Source organism: Vigna radiata, chromosome 7 (assembly GCF_000741045.1).
Source record: "Vigna radiata var. radiata cultivar VC1973A chromosome 7, Vradiata_ver6, whole genome shotgun sequence".
NCBI classification, from domain to species: domain Eukaryota; kingdom Viridiplantae; phylum Streptophyta; class Magnoliopsida; order Fabales; family Fabaceae; genus Vigna; species Vigna radiata.
Window position 1 is genome coordinate 31,847,772 of NC_028357.1, and position 20,171 is coordinate 31,867,942.

Here is a 20,171-nt window from a genome sequence, read left to right on the forward strand (position 1 = left end):
ATGATATCTATTTACCAACTTAAAAGGAAGTGTAGGGTTAAAAATATTTTATTGGCTAAAAGATAAGTTTGTATAAGTGTAATAACTGTGTCTTTCTTAATTTAATCCTGATATGTAGGAATAAAATATATAAAAAAATTGTATAGAAAATAAATGAATGAAAATTATATAATAAATATTATTTCTCAATTAGATAATGAAAGTGTCATACCTGATAACTACTACGTCACGTACAATAACTAACTAAGAGATTGTCTTAATCATCAACCATTAATAAAATCATTTTTTTTATTCGACATGTTACCGATGAAAACAATATAAGTAACTCGTCATTTTACATTGATCATGTTAATAATGCAGTATAATTTTATATATTAATCAAACTACCTTACATTTATTGATACATACACTGATACAAATAAGTAAAATAAAAATAGCAATCATACAGCCTTGTTAAAGAGAAAAATTAAAGCACCAAAACTGAATTAAAAAATATAAAATTATAAATAGAGAAAAAGTTTGATAAAAATATAATTAAAAATACTAAACTTTGGCAATAACTTCACTTCTTTTACCATTTAAAAAAATCTGAAAATAATAACGAAATTAAATTTCTTAATTTTAGTTTATTCTGAAAAAAAAAATAAGTATAAGATAATTATGTTAAACGTGAGGATTTTGATGAAATGAAAGTAAGAATATAAAAAGAAGACGTAAAAGCGAGATGCGTAGATGGAGGCAGTGAGAGAGGAGAGGAGACATGTTCCACAGGTGTCACGTGTTAGAAGCATGCGGGTGAGGAAGAAAGAAGCCTCCTTTCCTTCATTTACTTATTACCACCATATTGAAATCTGCACACTACTCCAACTTCACTTTTTCATGCATCTCACAAAACTCTATAATTCTTTCTTTGCTTAAAAATCATTTCATTCAAGAAATACGATAATAATTGTACGATATAACAATTACCACTAACCTTTTACGACAATTGAGGACTTTATATACATTTTTATCCTTTTAATTTTCTCCTTTTTGTTAGATATGATGACATACAAGAGACTGTGAAAAAGAAAAAAAAAATAATAGAGAATTACAATTAAAAAAAAAAATTGAGATTTCTTGTTTTAGACTTGGAAGGAGTGAAGTTGCCTGTCATTCAACAAAATCCTATAAGAAAGATATATACCCTAATTCAAACACACTCTATACTACCTTGCGGGAGAATTTGTTGGTTTTAATTTATAGAAGCCTTTAGGTTTTCCATTAAGGGTGACACAGAAAAACATTCGAAAATTAACTGAATCCTTTATTCATACACACACCATTTGGCCCTTGAAGATTGATAGAGCAAAAAGATCAGCTTTGTTCATACAAGTTATTTCATTCTTTTTGGAAACCCTATGTTCTAAACAAATGCAAAAGCTAGTAATACTTTTATTCGAAATGCTACATCAACTAAAGATAAAACAATTTCATATTATATAAACAGATATAAATCTCACATTACAAGTTAGTTATATAAGATTGAACTAGGTTTAAAAATCACTTCTTTAACATAATATTAAAACTAAGATCATCAATTCAATTCTCAATATGCAAGTGTATTGTGGGAGTTGTACAATTATTTCATAGAATAAGTCAGGTGAACCTAGTCTTAATCGAAAAATGTGTTCCTAGTTAGACAATTACTGAAGAAGAGATTATTATAGGTGACATAAATTGTCCCATGGTGAAGATCGTGTGAACCAAATCATAATCAAATTGTGATGCTTAGGGTGTTACACTCTTAAATAGAAAGAGTTGCACCCTGAATTACAGGTAGAACTTTTGGCCTAGTAGTAAACATTCAATCAAACAATTATGTTGCAGTTGACATCAATTGTCTCATGATAGAGGCCAAGTGTACCAAGTCACAATCAAATGATGATGCTTAGGCTGTTGTGCTCTTAAATAGAAAGAGTTTCGTCTTGATTAAAAGTTATAACTTTTGGCCTAGTGGTAAGCGTTCGTTCTAACCATTGGTATCATAATAATGGGCTAAAGTCATGGGTTAGAACCTATCCTAACAAAATTGGATGTTTGTTAGTTTGTTGGGTCTATTGTTTCATCTCCTATTATATCACTCATTAATGTCGAGTTTCACACACAAGATACGTATATCTTGACATAAAAGAAATGTGTTGAAAATTTCACATCAATTAAAAATAAGACAATTTGATAATATATATATATATATAACTAAATGCAAACATTTCTTTACAAACTTATTTTGTAAGGTTGTCTAGATTTAAATCTACCTCTTAATATTTCTTCAAATTAAAACATTATTTCTATATTTTTAATAGTCTTAGAATTATACTCAACTATAAATTAAATACATTTTTTTTCTTATTTTTCAAACTGTCTTTTAATAACAAAACATTAACTAAATTTTAAGTTTTAAAATATGATGATGTATTATCTAATTAATAGGTTTAAACACCATTCAGTATTCGAGTTAAGAGAAAACCCTAATAATATAATTTTATATAAATTTCTCTAAAATCATAATTAAATTTTTAAGTTTTAAAATATGATGATGTATTATCTAATTAATAGGTTTAAACATCATTCAGTATTTGAGTTAAAAGAAAATCCTAATAATATAATTTTGATGTAAAAAAATTGCTCTAGTCAAAAGCTTTTAGAGAAATTTATACAAAAGCTTACAAATTATCGTTTTATATAATATCTTAAAATTTATTTATTGGCAAAAAGAAATCAGCATTTAGATTTTAAGTTATTATACTAATCTTTACCTAATGAAGATATTATTCTGTTATCTTACCTAAGTATTATAGTTAAATATAAAGTAATTCTATAGCAGTAAAAACCTTAAGCCCCTCTTTATGGTAAGGCTTCGGCAATGACTTTCTGCACTCTATCATTTTCTTTTTACACCCTACCATCTTCAGAATTTTTAACACAATAAAAAATTCCAGGTTTTTTTTTTCCAGAAGTCAAACATTTTTGAAAGTTTTTGATGATGGGAGAAGAAATTTTATGAGGTTGAGGAAGCAATTGCGTAAGGCTTTTTTAAGTCACTTTGAGACAATCCCTCTTGGATCTTTCCCATTAATTTGGGCTATTTACGTTTCTGGCTTTAAGATTTGGGCTGGCCTGCCAGCTCCATCATCCATGTCTTTGAGGGTATTTCTTTCTGTAGGCCCCGATGTACTACGTGCACCCATAGAGGTATGTAAAAGACCAAAATTACCCATATCTTCCTACACTCCCATATATTAAAGCTCGTTCCACATATGGCTTCTTACCTTTCCTTCTTCGGAGATATGTTTTCATGAATTTCTTCGAGGAAAGCAGCATCCACTCACCCAAAACAGCATCTCCTATCAAGGGCTTCTTCCTTCACTCACAAATTTCTTCAAAATTCATAATCAAATTTTGAAATCCAAAAAAATTTGTAATGGAATTTTCAAAGTAATTTTTGTGTTTGGAATTTAATTGTGAATTTAAGTTTTATATTAAGTTTCTTAAGTTATTTTCTTTATATTATATTTTCTCGGTGCGAAATACAAACGCAAGAACTCATGTAAATAAAGTCAAAACTTGAAACTTTGTTGATTGACTAAAAGGAATGTTAACAAATATTTTGCACGTACTATAATTAAATAATTTACCATAATAAACACCACTAATATTCTGCTTTTAAAATATATAAATAAATGAGTTAAAATATTTTTAGTTTATAAACTTTATTTTCAACTTTGAAATTCATTTTCATTTAAAACTTGATTATTTAAAATGAATGAATATGATTTTTTTTTCATTTAATTACGTTAAAGTTTTTTTAATACGTTGTGTGTTTTAATTGAAATTAAAGAGAAAAAAAAGCATCAAACTGTGTTAACAGTTAATATTAATATAAAATGTGTTTGATATGTCAAATTTTTTTAAAATATAACTTAATGATTATGTATATTCATTTTTATTTTAAACTTTAGAGATGAAAATATATTCAATTTTTAATATAAATTTCAATTTCATATTGTATAAAAAAAACACGGATTTTATGACATTGGTTTCTCTTAAATTTTCTTAGATGTAAAAACACGAAACTTACGTTGGTACTATGTAACAGTATGTAAAAGCTCCTTGGTTAAATTATGTTTTTGAAAACAATTATTTATTATTAGAAATGGAGAGACTAAATATTTTTTCAACTAATAATTTTATTTTCTTAAAATTATGGTAATCTCGAAATACTAAGAAGGGGATGGAAAATTAGGTACGAAAATGAATGAATAAACAGAAGATGATTAAAAATTGAAAGGCACAGCTCCACCAGAAAGTGAAATGAAACACTGACAGTTGAACCATATTAAAACTATGAAACTGCATATCATTGTCTTCTTTAATTGTTTATAATATTTTTATAATCATCTCTGTATTTCTTTTTGGTGCAACTAACAATCAATCAATAAATTAAGTGATCACTATGTTTGTCCTCAATTAATTCATAGCTCACCCATAATATACATGCTTAATGCTAAACCTAATCTCTACAGTTTATTCATTAATCTCTTTCCAACCACAATCGTCTACATTTAAACCTTCATACTTCGTAAATTAATAACTATAACCTAAAACTACTGTACCGTACCAACTTTTTCTTCATTTTTCTTTTACCCATCTACTCTCACGTATATATTCATTATTAAATTGGTTAAGTTATATATAAATTAAGTTATCATAAAATGCATGCATTAGTTAAAAAAAAAGTAAGGTTATCAAAATATTTTATTTTATTTTAGATTAAAAAAAAAATTTAAATGACATTACTATGAATTTTAACATCTAATATTTGTTAAAATTCATCAATCATTTGTTATTACATGAACATTTATTAAAAAAATACACATAATGGGAAATCAACAAAACACATGATAAAAATTATAATTATATCTATTAAGAAAAAAATCTAAATAATACATGGAAATAAAGCATTAAATCACTTATGTCATTTTCTATGAATCAAAGTTAAATTAGTTAATTTATTAGTACAATGATTTTCTTTATGAAAAATATGAGAATATTTGAATTGTATATGATTACAAAAATGTAACATTGATTCATCTCTCTTTATATTTCAAAGAACTACTCATTGATCCAAAAAATATGATAGACTAAGAATAATCACTCTCCAACCAAAATCTTTGAAAACCTCCACTCTAACCATGCTCCAAAGCATAAAAGCCCCCTAAACTTAGCATAAACCAACGGTTTGTACTCCTAAAAAAAATTAAAAAAATTACCCACATATTCACCTCGACTTCCTCTGCAACACATGAAGTCAAACCAAACCAAACTTTATTGCATCATCAATATTCACCTTAAGTCAATTTGCAAACGAAACTTGTCATACTATATCTATAAATGAAATCAACATGTCTTCTTTAGTTTGGATATTGAAAATTTTTAGCATAAAAAAATTAGAGACAATATTATTCATATGTTTCTTAGATTTATTTCCAATGTACTAATTTCTTATTTTGAAAAATAACAAAAGAAAATGCAATTAGATCCTAAAATCTATTATGATTTTTCATCCTCAAAATCATCCAAATAATTACAGTAATTATAATCACTTTAATCTTTTAAAGCAAATACTACAAAAAGACTTCATAAACTAAACAACTAAATTTAGTGAGGTCACAACTATATAATAATAGAACAATGAAAAAAATTAATGAGACAAAGATTTAACATCATTAGCACACAAAGAACACATAGAACATAAAACTAATTTTTTTTTACCTCCAAATCAACAAGTAAGCGACCGTACAACAACTTTCAAAAAACCAAAGTTTTAATTGGTGACACCTCATCTAACTAAATCACATTTCTCCAATCTACATGTTTCATACAAAAAAAGTAAAACTATTTTGTAACCTTTTTAGAAAGTACATCAATATCGTCCAAAATCTAATTAGGCACATCCTCGTTGTCATTAATTATTAAAAAAGAAAAAAATCAAATAAACTAACAACAAAAGAAGAAATGTTTCACTGAATATCTGTCTAGGTCAAACTAACAATAAAATATAACCTTATTTTATCAAAATAAAGAATTCTAGTCAATTTAAATATGAACTCCATCAATCATTCCAAAGATTAATACAATAACTTTTATCCAGTGTCAAAAAATATTTTCAAAAACATAATATTTATCATTAATACCATGTCAAATTATAATAATAAATAACATATATTTTTTTATACTTATACTTATACTTATACTCCTTAGATAGAAAATTGGATAACGCTTAGTTGAAATAGAATTATGAAATCATCGCTAAATATTTTTATCCAAATTTGTCAGAAACTTAATCATTTGAGAATAAAGATTATTTTACTAGAAATCTTAACAGATTTAATTAATATATAAAGTATAATGCAAATTTTATAAGTTATTTTATAGATTGAATCAAATTTAAAAGTTTATCTAGAAGAAGTGTCTTATAAATTTTATATTAATAATAATATGAAAAAATTATAATAGTAGTATGTGAAAATATGAACAAAATATCATATACTTGTATGATTAGTTAAATATCTCATGTATGTAATATAATTATATATTTTTGACTTTATAATTCGTAAATAGTAAGTACAAAGCAAAGATAATGTCAATGTATTTTTCCTTTTGAAAAATAATAGCCCATGATATTCAAATTTAAAACAACCTTAAAATTTATTGTTAGATTTTGTAAACTAGAAGAGTTATGAAGTTAAATTTAAGAGTGGACTTATTAAATGATATGTTTTTAATGTTGTATAGTTATATTTTATAGATTTAATAATGATTTTCCATTTCAGCGGTATAAATTATTGATTTTACCGTTACTTTAGATAGCAATATATATATATATATATATATATATATATATATATATATATATATATATATATACACGAGACAGGTATCATATATATTTTTGAAATGCAAGAACTATAATATTGTACCGAAACATTAAATGCTGACTAACAAAAAATAATAATTTATCAATTAAAAATTTATATTTATATAGGTTTTTCCCTTGTGTTAAACATCGCTTTAACATGGTACACGTGGAATCATATTGTATAATGTTTCGAGCTATGCCTGTTTGGCATGAATGTCTGACTACAGTTTAGTAACCATCCTAGTACACGTGGATTGTTTAATTTCAGTATGAAAAATAGTAAACGACTAGTTTAAAATAAATATTCAATATTTAAAATAAGGAAGAGCTTATTAGTATTATTTCTTTTACAATATATATCCATCCTTCTTAGCCCATGATATTCAAATTTGAAGGACTCTTAAAATCTATTGTTGGATTTTATTAAATTTAAGAATTATGATTTTATTAAATGATATGTTTTTAATGTTATATAATTATGTTTGAAACATTTAATATTGATTTTTCATTTCAGTGGAGGATAAATTTCTTTATTATTAATTATTTATCTTACTCTTAGTTTCATGTTATGTATCTTTGATTACAATTATTTATTGTTTGTGATTGCATTTGTTATATAAACAAATATTAACGTAGGGAAACTGATAGTTGAAAAGAATAAGATAATATTATGTTTTAAGCTAATACTTTTGGAATATATATATTATAATTTTTAGAAATAATTTTTAACGCTAAATCATTACTTATACTAGTGAAAACATAATTATGATATGTTCACTTTTATATAATAATAAAAAATAATAAAATTATTATTATTTTTTATTATTATAATTATAAAATTAAATATAATTAATTTTTTAAATTTTATTATAAATATCTTTAATTTATTTTATAGGTATTTTTACAATAAAAAATTCAATTTTAAAAATGATCAAATTGAAAAATACAGTTAAATTTAAAATAGTAATAAAATTGATAAAGTAATTATTTAAATTTAAAAAAAAAATATTTAAAGAATAAATTTCAAAAACAAATGTGAGGAATTCCTTTTATATAGATTATATGTATACATAATAATCCAGTATTTCTACTAAATTAGAATGTTGTATGCAAAGTTATATTTACAAAATCGGTGGAGACATCAATATTGTGATGAAGGAATTATCACCAGTGAAAACTAAGGTTCTCAAAACCCAACATTTAACGCCACCTCTGTAAAAGATGTTTCTTGCTTAATAAGATGTTGGAATTTATACTTATTAATCACTTATTCAGAAATAATTAGTTTTTATTACATAGATTATATTAATATTAAGAAAATTAATTAATTAATAAAAATAATGCGATAAAAAATAAATACAATTATTTGTAACCTCTACTTTTTAAAAACAAATAAATTACTTTACAGGAGATAAAAAAAAGAGGAAGTTAAATTACAAAAAATAAAAGCTAATGATGTATAATTGTGAAATCAATTAAGTGCTTAAATTAATGTGATACTCTTTATATTAATCTGAGAAACTAAATTATAACTATAATTCTTTCAAAAGATTAAATTATTTTTATTTACACTTGAGTGACCAAAATGATTATTTTTTCAAAAAACTACTTAGAAATATATTTCGTAGTTTTAAAATGCGATTGTGAAAATTTTGATAAAAAAATAAAATAGTATTTTAGATGCTTAACAGTAGAATCCACAAAGTAAAGATGAGGGAAAGAAAAAAAAAATAGTAAAACAGAAACAGTGAGTAGAGAGGAGGTTTTCTCAGAAATTAATATAGTTTTTTTTTTTTTTTTAATTACAAAAATATAACTCTTCGCATTCATTTATCAAATTAAACCGTTTTCCTGTTCAGATTTTATATGTAAACATTATGAAATACCGACATTTGTCATAAAATCATGTAATTTTATATTACATTTATATGAAATTTTTATTATTTACTTAATAATGAATATAACGTATACTGATTATTTAAGTTTTATATAGAAAAATTTATAAATGTTTTCTTATAAAATAATATTACTTTTTAAAATATTCACATAATTAAACTCTGATCCATTTTAATTTTAAACAAATAGAATTGTTTATTATATATTGTCGAAATTGAATTTCTCTACCATGTAAGCCACACCAAATTGCAATGACAACTTCTGTATAGAGATCTCTCCTTTTTAGGAGACAATGAAGTGTGACGTAAGAGGGCTATGAACGAGGTTGAGAGGTTGTAGTTTAAGAGAGGATATGAGATGAAGATGGTTGTGAGTGTGGTTAACATAATTATATAACAAAAAAATGTGATGACTTTTGTTGCGGAAAAGGTTAAAGGTGTTTATGTATTGCTCCAATATTTGAAATATTCTTCAAAGTAAAGACTATATAAGGAAAATTAGATGTATTGATGTGTTAAGTTAATGAAAATACATCTTGAAAGTCCATTATATAGGACAAACAATATTGACTATATAATAGATTTTAAGTATATAGTTTTTGTTAGTCACGTTTTAAGTTATATATAAATATATATATTTTAGTAGAATTAAATTATTGATTTGGAAAGTGAGTGTACTTAGAAAAAAAAAAGACATGAAAGAATTTCATAATTTTTCTCAAATTTGAAAGTTTTTCCAATAATTGATTTTTCATTTAGATAAGAGATCAAACTTACATTATGTTATTTTTTAAATGAATTATCACTTTATTTTTGTATTTAAGGTGCGATGTTATTTCATTCAAGAAGATTTATTTATTTATTTTTGTTTATTGATAAATATCAATTTTAAACAACATATTTTATATTTCACAAAATTTTGTTAGTATTTCACATTTATTTTTAAGTTACACAAAATGAAAATGATTATTAACCACAATTAAATATGTGTCCAAAACTCATGAATTTTAATGTATATATATATATATATATATATTAGAAATTAAAGAAAAATAAATGTGAAACGATTATTTTAGTTTATTAGAGAAATTGATTTTTTTTTAGTTCGACAAAAATTTTCTTCTTTTTTAAAGATTTTATGAAATGGAAATAAAAAACAAAGAAACTAGAAAAAAAAGATTGTTAGAATATTCTTTTAGAGAAATCATCTAAAAAACAATATATTTGAAAGATATTCATATAAAAAAGCTTACATAGATGTTATTGGTTATTTTTTATTAATGCTTCGTTCTATAAACGAGTTAAATGAAGTAAAATTTTCACGTTCAGTTTTGAATTAAAGACTTTAAATCAAGATCACGAGGAAGTACAAATAATTTATATGTATTGAATATATTGTCCAATTGAAAAGTTTATGAAGATTGATCCTTTGTTCAAAGTTTATTAATGCATATGTGTGTGTTATAATGTGAATAAAAGAAACATTGGAGAACAAAATACGAGCAAAAATAAGGAGGAATTAATCCTAAATGCATTTTGGAAAACTACACAATCCCACCACAATGTAGCAATAAGTGAACATGAAAAAAAATGTAAATTTTATGAACAATCAACCTCAATGAAAACACGAACTCAATGATAAATGACAAAAAATAATTGAATAGGAAAGAAAGAAAAATCACTCACCAATGTTCAAGTGTAATAATGACGACAAATAATGAAGGTGATAAAAAGATGAAGTTTAGTAACGAGAATGGAGGTCGTCAAGAACTCCTATCTTGGAAAGTGTAGACATTTATTCAATAGAAGAAGAAGGAGAAAGTTATTAACTTTGCAAAAAGGAAAAAAAGACTAATAATGGTGGAGGGTGGAGGAAGAGGAGAAAATAAGAGTTACTATAGTGATTTAATAAAGGTTTAAACCTCTTTTTGGTCCCTAAGTTATATAATTCCCGTTTTTAAAAATGTAAATCTTTGGTTCCTAAGTTATAAAAAATGTATCAGATGAGTCATTTTTTGACTTAAAATACTGTTTTTGGTTGTTTCTTAACAACTGTTACATCTTTAGATTGCTCTGATTTGTTTCTTAATAATAACAACACTTTAGATTGCTCTTTGTACTTTGACCATGAACATCAAAAAAGGAGTCATTTGATACATTTTTTATAACTTAGGAATCAAAGGTTTACATTTTTAAAAGCGAGGACTAAATTGAGCATCCGCTCATAACTTAGGAAGCAAAAAGAAGTTTAAACTTGACACCTTTCTAAATTTTGTAAAAATTAATCCTAAGTCACACTTTAAACGTTGATTCTCAATAAAATTGAAGCTTATATCCTAATACGCTTTAATTTTATAAAGAATCAAAATCTAAAGCTTGACACTAAAATAAAATATTTTAAATTAATTGATATTTTTGAAATTATGAAAAACATTTAAACTTATGGAAATCAAAGTTTCTTCATCTTTAGACTTTGTTGGCTTTATTTTTTTCACTGATCTCTCTATAATCGTGCAAACTTTACATAAACTCGGTAGATAGAAAGATTTTATTTCAAATTTCATCAATTGAAAAATAGATACGTTACTCCTATAATGTTGGACTGCTCTTTCTCCTTGTAAAATAAATTCAGTATACTTTTACATTTTCAGTAACAATATGTTATCTTATTCAATATTTCAATTCTTTTACATAAATTAGGATCGTATATATATCTCTATATTTTTAAAATAAATAAAAAATTGGTCTGTTTAGACAAATTTTAAGAAAACACGTATATAATAAGAAAACGAATGATAAACATATAAAATTATTTATAAATTAAAATTAACTATAAATGCATTAAAAAATATATTTCTTTAACAAATAACATTCAGAAAAAATGAGAGAGCTTGTAAATTAATTAATTTATGCTTTAGTAATTTGTTATGAGAAGATTTTATTTATTTGTTTGAAAGTGTTTTGGAACAGAAATGTAAAAATGTAAACGAAATATGAAAATGAAGAATTATGCAATAAGTAATTACATAATAAAAATTAGCACAATGATATTTTAACAACTTTTTTTTAACAATTTTTTTATGACAGGATATGTGTTGCCATTTTATTGGTTTGATTAAATTTATTCTAAAAATATATTTAAAACAGACCAATCACAAAGTGTGATATATGTATTGTAAAAAAAATTATGAAAAAAAGTTGTTAAAAGATAATTTTCCTAAAAATTAATACCCCTTATCCGCACAAATGTTGATCGTTGGTTGCTTTTTGTCCGTGGCGTCTTGGTGTATGGAAACTCGTTGTTCACGTCTGAGAGAGAAATAGAGAGCGATGTAAGGGTTATAAAAAGAGTCGGAGAAGGAGAGATCGGAATTTACAGGTGTCAGTGCTTCCATGCTAGCATTGCATCACCATTGCCATACATAGAGTGGTCCTCAACTCAACCTCATTCTTTTCCCTTAAATAATCTCTCCCTCTCTAATTCCCTAATCCCTATCTTAACCCCCTTCTCTTCCCTTAAACACTGCAGATGCAAGAAGCTGGGCTGGCAATGAATATGCTCAGCGCAGAAGTCTCCGCCGCCGCCGCCGACCACCACCACCGTCAACTGAAGGCGGACATAGCCACCCATCCACTTTACGAACAGCTTCTCGCTGCACACGTCTCATGCCTCCGCGTGGCTACACCGATCGACCAGTTGCCACTGATCGACGCTCAGTTATCACACTTCAACAATCTCCTCCGCTCTTACGCCTCACACCATTCCCATTCCCATTCCCATGATCGACAAGAGCTCGACAACTTCATGGTACATCTTTTATTTTTCCTTTTTAAATTTGAGAGAATTTCTTACGCGAGTTACTTTAAGACGTTCTAAGATTAAAGTGTTAATTAATTAGTGCAGACACAGTATTTGATCGTGTTATGTGCGTTAAAAGAGCAGCTTCAGCAACATGTTCGGGTGCATGCCGTGGAGGCTGTGATGGCCTGCCGTGATATTGAAAGCACCTTGCAAGCTCTGACAGGTACTCATCACTCTCCTCTTCAATTTAATTTATTCCTATTCTGATTCTGTTGGCTTTAATTATGCCAACAAGGGAAAGTGGATCACTTCATTTAGGTATAACAATATCAGTGGTGTGTATTAGTTAGTTAATTAATTAATTAATTAATTAAAAAGAAATAAAAATTGTTTGGTATGTAGAGTATATTAGTGGTGTGAGATTTGAGAGAAAGGAAAGATGCATTGTGATAGCATCAACCCGTATGTGTTGTGTGGGTATTTTACGTTAAGGGGAATGGAAGTGGTTGTTATAGCTAAGTTTCTGTAGAGAAGTATACACGCCAAATAATAATAGGAATAGAAAGAGTGGGTTAGTTTGGTGGAGGGTGGTAATCTCGCCCACCTTGCCATTCCCAACAACCTAACACAACTATAAAGTAATCAGAGAAAATACTAATTAAAAACTTTCTTTTTTAATTAATTAAAACTCTCAAAATAATCTATGATTTTTAACAAAAATATATATTAAAAGGCTAAAAATATTTTTTTTTAATTTTTTTTGTTAATATATTCTTTCTCCACAATTTACATATCTATTTGTACTCATTCTTTTCTTTCCTATACAAGTTACAAAATAATTTTCTTTATGCATACATATATTATTCTTTTTTTTTTTACTTTCATCAAACTTTCATAATTCTTAATACTTTCCAAGTCACTGTCTGATGAAAAATGTGAAACGTATATTATTTGTATTCGTTATTTTTATTTATTTATAAATAATAAATAGTTCTTCCTGATTTTAAATTATTCGTAACTTCGTAATTGATATACGTTTAAGAATAATTACATCGATATATGTTTTGTTCTAATGAAGATCTGTTCAGAGATTATTTTTTAAAGAATTTAAAAAAAAATGAGAAATATAAGGTTGGTAAATAAGTGAAGGAAAATTTAAATTTCTTAAACTATGGAAATATTCTCACGGCTTGCGATAACGTTTCAAAGAATAAAAAAAAAAAAAAATCTTTATTTTTCCTCTTCTTTGTCTCTCCCCTTTCTTTCTCTTTGTTTCTCTCATCTTTCTTTTATGTATCCTAATCGTCCTTCATTTTTTCCATCTTTTCTCTCTGCCTCCTCTTAATTTCTTTCTTTTTCTCGTCCGTTTTTCTTCTCCATATCAATATTTGTGAAAATTGTGTTAATATTTATGTTTTTAATTATTAACTACTATGTAATATAAAAATGAGATAATATTTATTTTTCAAATATTACAATTTTTAATTATATATATATATATATATATATATATAACATTAAATTTTACTTATAATGAAAATCAAATTATCATATCTTAATTAAAAAAACTAATAAATATGAATTGATTTGCCTAAGCATAACATTAAGAGAATGAAGAGGGATTAAACAAAGAAATACATCTGACAAGCATTTCAAATTTTCTAAAATTTTAAAATTAACTTTTAGGTTTTGTGTGATTGTATAGACTTTATGTGTTTTTAGCATCTACAACCACCTCTTATAAGGAAATACAATAGCAGAGTGTCAGTTATTTTTTACTCGATAAGTTGCTGTAAATAACAAAGATTAAATACAAGTTTCCATTATACTAATCGTCCTTACGGGTTTCGGAGTGTTTATTACTGCGTTAATCCATTCGATTCAATATAATAAGAGTTTGTGTAATTTCTTGAAATTTCAAGAAATATTAATGTGATTATTATAAGTTTAATTCATACGAGTTTTCAAACACTGTTTTTTTTTCTAATAAAGATATAGGTCATAATAAAAAAAAAAATTCTCCACAAAGACAGAAGAAAGTGATAAATTAGGATAAAGTTAAAAATCAAATATAGTTTGATTCCTAAAGTTTTTTTTTTTTTTTTTTTTTACATCTAGAAAAGAGTCCAATAAAAGTAGTACTCATAAACAAATATAGAACAAATCAAACGTATAATTGCAATTAAAGTTCTAAATAAAAGACATCTTTTAAAAATATATAAATTAGCTTTAATTTATTAAAGTAGCGTAATTTGTTTAAGAAGTTTGGTGGGAATATATCCAATTTAGATTAAGATTAGGATATTCCAAATTACACACTCATCCATGTTATACCATGCCATATGACACTAAATAAAGTTATTACTTGTATGTGTAAATAACTAGAAGAAAAACAAATTAAGGTCTGAATTTAAGAATATTAATTTTATATTAATTTAAACTAATTTTGAAGAACGTCGTGCTCAAAGGATCTAAGTCTCCAAGACAACTGTAATTTGAAATTCAATAGTGGTGGTTACAAGGAGTGTGTGACCAAACATGCTGAAAACTTTGTAATTGATAAGGTGGTAGTTGTAGTGGAACATCAGGAAATCAGTAATAAGGAAAAAAGAAGATATAAGAGAATATGAGAAGATGATGGAGTGAGGGAAGATAGAAAAGGAATAGACAGAACATTATGGTAACGCGTAAAAATAATATAGTATACTAGTCAATAATGTACATAAAATAATACATAGATCCATCATTTTCAATATAGTATTATATATATATATATATATATATATATATATATATATAATATCGCAATTACAGAAACATAAATACTTTAATTTTGTCATATCTTTTTCTTTCTATCCGGATTATTGTTTTCTCTACTCTTTTTACTAAAATAATTAGAAATAGTTTACATCTTATATGTTGGAACGATTAGTTTAGATGAAGGGTTGAATAGATTTTCACTTTCATTTCGTAGAATTATAATTGATTGTCTACTATCGAAAATATAAAGCAATGTTAACTCTCTCAAATTTGAGTTAAATTTACTTCATCCTTAATATGTTTAAGATGTTTCATTATTTAAAGTAAAAATTACAAAGAACATCGATCACTCTTAATTAATTTTATGTTAAAAATGTACACTGATATTTTTGTAAATATTTTGTCTAAATTGATATTATATTCTTTTATAATAAAAGTCAATTTATAATCTAACATCCATCTTAAAACCAACAAACATTAAATGATGTCAGACTACTTTATGTCTTATGTGTCCCTTGGCCCTAAAATTGACATTAAATTAAAAATTGATGCCTATTGTGAGAGGTTCGGAGTCAATTTATCCTTCAAAATTTTAGAAAAAACGTTAGAGTCTTCATCTTTTTCTTTCACGTTTGCGTAAAATCTCTCATCCAAGTGTAACAAATGCTAAACTTGTAGGAACAAGTTTTTTAACTCATTTCACTTCATCTTGTCATTGTGGTGATCGTTTTGCTGAAACTTTTATTCTCTCTTATTACATTTCACGTTAAGGTTTGTGTTTTCATTCACTAACAATTGTTGTGTCCTAAAGATTGAATTTTTGTGTTTTTACCTTAACTGAGTTTGTAAACTTTAAATGGTAATAACTTTTGGTATGGAAATTAAAATTGTTGGAAGTGGAATGACGGACTTTCTTACTATCATTTAAGATATTTTATTTGGAATAGAATGGAAATTTTAAACTTTTTTTTTTTTAGTATTTTCACCTATTTTTCTATATTTTACACTTTTATTTTATACCCATACTATTTCAAACATTTTGAAAATTTTTATGTTGTATTTTTGTATTGCATATTGATTTTTCATGATTATATTAGAAAATAATATTGATAAAAATTTTAAAAAAGAAACATACCCACAATTTAATGTTTTATGTTCATGCAACAAACTTCACTTAGGATGTAACTTACGTTAATTAAAGTTTTTATAAAGATAAGATATGTTAATTTGACGTTTCTCATTGTGACTTTGAATTTTCAATAAAAAAATTATAAAAAAATTAAATTTTCATATTTAAAAATAAATAAATAAATTAATATCAAATTAATGTGAAAAATTTATGTGTATAAAATATTATTTTTATTATATATTAAGACTCTTCTAACTAGTTTGTTTATGTGATGTTTATTACTACGCTACTTGCATTGCATCTAATGCTGACGATGTTATATATGAAGACTCTTCTAAATAGTTGTCTATGTGTGATGTTTATTACCACACAACTTGCATTGCATCTAATGCTGACGATATACAAGTATGTATGTATCTATGTGCTCAACTGTAGTTAATAAAACAAAAAATGAAAGACGTTTTGAAACTCTAATATATGATATTGACTATTTTTAATTTAGGAGTGAGCCTGGGAGAAGGATCGGGTGCAACAATGTCAGATGACGAAGAGGATTTTCAAATGGATGGGTCTTTAGATCAGTCTAGCGCTGAGGGGCACGACATGATGGGATTTGGTCCATTGCTTCCTACAGAATCTGAAAGGTCCCTCATGGAAAGAGTTCGTCAGGAGCTCAAAATTGAGCTCAAGCAGGTCATTCTTAGAACTCAATAATCAATGTGCATGCTTCGTTTTTCCTTCTTAAGTGGGTATGAACCAAAAACCAGATTTAATATCTGCAGGGTTTCAAGTCAAGAATCGAAGATGTTAGGGAGGAAATATTAAGGAAAAGGAGAGCCGGGAAATTGCCTGGGGACACAACATCAGTGTTAAAGGCATGGTGGCAGCAACACGCTAAATGGCCCTACCCAACTGTAAGTAAACGATAAACCATCTTCTACTTGAGCAATTGGGTATCAATCATTCTACCTTTTGGTTCTTTCAGGAAGATGACAAGGCAAAACTTGTGGAAGAGACAGGGTTGCAGCTGAAGCAAATCAATAATTGGTTCATCAACCAAAGGAAACGCAACTGGCACAGCAACTCTCAATCGGTCACCTCTCTCAAGTCCAAGCGCAAGAGGTAGAGAGATTTAGTTTCTTCCTGATTCCAAAAGACGTACATAGCAACTTTTTTAATTACTTTATGCTTATTGGTGACAGGGAGTATTCCCACTAAGGATTCCAGTCTGGTGCAGGAGATAAGGTGATGCTCTATAACATAAGATGGATACTGTTTTCTTCTTGCTGTGTGTTGCCTCCTTTTCAAGTGTTTCTTATTTGTAAATTGTGACATTTATGAGTACCAACATAATTTGTGGTGAACGACAAAGGGAATTTAAGGACGAATCCTCTAATGAAATCAAAGTGTTTTTGTTCCCCCAATCAGTTGTTAGATGAGATGCTAATGCTTACATGATAATATGAGTGCCTGAACAAACAATTATCCATTGTTAAAGTTTTTGAGAGAAATGATGAGTGAAAAAACGAAAAAGATATTTGAGGATTTAATGACGGAATATTCTGTTCTTATCCTTTAATTTTTTTTTTAAATTAGGGAAATTGTCACTGTAAAATAGATAGAAATGAATATTACTAGTAAAAATTTTACCCAGCAAGTTTGATCTCTAGTGACAGATGTTAGAGAACATGCTCCCAATATGCAAAACTATTAACAGATAAAAAAAAATTCAAAATCTATTATAATATAAGAAAAAAATATTATTAATTATTTTATTTTATTAACAAGTGTTTAAAAAATTTAGTTTTTTTATCAGTTCATACTTTTAATATTTTCTGTTTGTATTTATTTTGATTATTTTATTTTTTATCTATTTATTGTATTTTTAATTCATACTTATTTTGTTTTATATTTATTATTTTCTGAAATTTAAAATTTGAATATCAATATCAGAAATGTCAATTATGTATAAAGTTCAAATTATATTATTAATCAATTTAATCCATTATATGTATTTTTAAATCTTGTTGTTTTTAAAAATAAATAAATAATTATTTCTTTTAATGTGTGTCCTTAAATATATTACAATCGTCGTTAAAAGAATATTTAATATATTATTAACATATTTTTTTATTAAAGAATAACTAATATTTAAAATATAATTCGTTGTTTTATATTATTTTTTTTATTCTTAATTCTATCCTTTATAATTTCTAATTACTTTAAATAATTATGGGTTAAATATGTTTTTAGTCCCTGTATTTTGGGGCGATTTTGGTTTTAGTCCCTCTTTCAAGCTAAGGTACAATTTAGTCTTTCAACTTTGGAAAACTCTGCTTTTAGTCCTTTTTAAAACCAAAATCGCCCCAAAATACAGGGACTAAAAACATATTTAACCTAATAATTATTAAAGAATAATTTATATTAAATTATTATTATTTTCTATACTAATTTTCTCATTATTCATTTTATCTTTTATAGTTTTTAATTACTTGATTGGTCATTTAATAAAGTTAAATTTAAAAAATATATTTTATTTTTAATTTTTAAAATAATATTATTTAAAAATTAATATATACTTATTAACAGTAATTTTTTTATACTTTTATACAAAATATTTTCTCCTATATGAATTTTTTTAATCAACTTAAACCATGATAGACATTTCTAAAAAATTATTTTGAAAATTGGTTAATTTTTAAAATAAATAAATATTTTTTTAAGTTGTGTCCTTTGGTACATTTAACCATAATTAAAAATGTTTGCTTAATGTATTTTTAATATATTAATTATTAAAGAATAACTTATATTTAAATTATTAATTATTTTTTCTATTCTATTTTTTTCATTCTTAATTTTATTTTTCATAATTTCTAATTACTTTGTCATTTAATAATTTATTAATAGTTAAGTTATATTTAAAATATTAATTATATATTATTTTTTAATTTTTAATTTTATCCTTTTGATCTTTAATTACTTTGTCATGTAATAAAATTAAATTTTAAAAAATATATTTTAGTTTAATGTATTAAAATAATATTATTTTAAAAAAATATAATACAAAGTATTACTACTGTTATATAAAAAGATATCATGTAATAATTTTATCTTACAAATTAAGCTGTGAATAAAAAAAATATATTATCATTACTATATTAAATTATTATACCCATATTTTTATTATGTGAAAATTAAATCAATATTATTTGATAAAAGTTACCATGAATGGTACATACATACAACTTCGTAAAAAAACTTTAAATAAAGATTATGTATGGTTTTAGTGTCTAAAATTAAATGTGAAACTAGAATTCTTTCATGTTCAAAAATTTTGATGGTCTTTCAACATTAAAAATAAATTGATATGATCCTTTTAATACAATGATATTAATTTTTTTTTCTTGGGTTTTAAATGATCTCTCAAACTAAACATTTGAATTATAATATGTCAAAGACATAACAACTCAAACATTACTTGACACAGAAAAAAGTTTAATGTATTTAGGTTAGAAGAAATTCCAACTTTGTGTCCAAATTTTACGACAAAATATATATATATATATATATATATATATATATATATATATATATATATATATATATATATATATATATATATAT

The 20,171-nt window shown here is 25.1% G+C and overlaps 1 protein-coding gene across 1 annotated transcript; it reads left to right on the forward strand.

Annotated features, from left to right (window-relative positions):
- The first annotated feature begins 12,131 nt into the window (after positions 1-12,131).
- LOC106767068 (homeobox protein HD1) lies at positions 12,132-18,026 on the forward strand. Its single transcript, XM_014651888.2, has 7 exons — positions 12,132-12,286; positions 12,386-12,664; positions 12,761-12,881; positions 17,050-17,240; positions 17,330-17,461; positions 17,533-17,669; positions 17,750-18,026. The coding sequence occupies exons 2-7, from the start codon at positions 12,386-12,388 to the stop codon at positions 17,763-17,765; spliced, it is 876 nt and encodes a 291-aa protein (XP_014507374.1). The 5' UTR covers positions 12,132-12,286; the 3' UTR covers positions 17,766-18,026.
- The last annotated feature ends 2,145 nt before the right edge of the window (positions 18,027-20,171 follow it).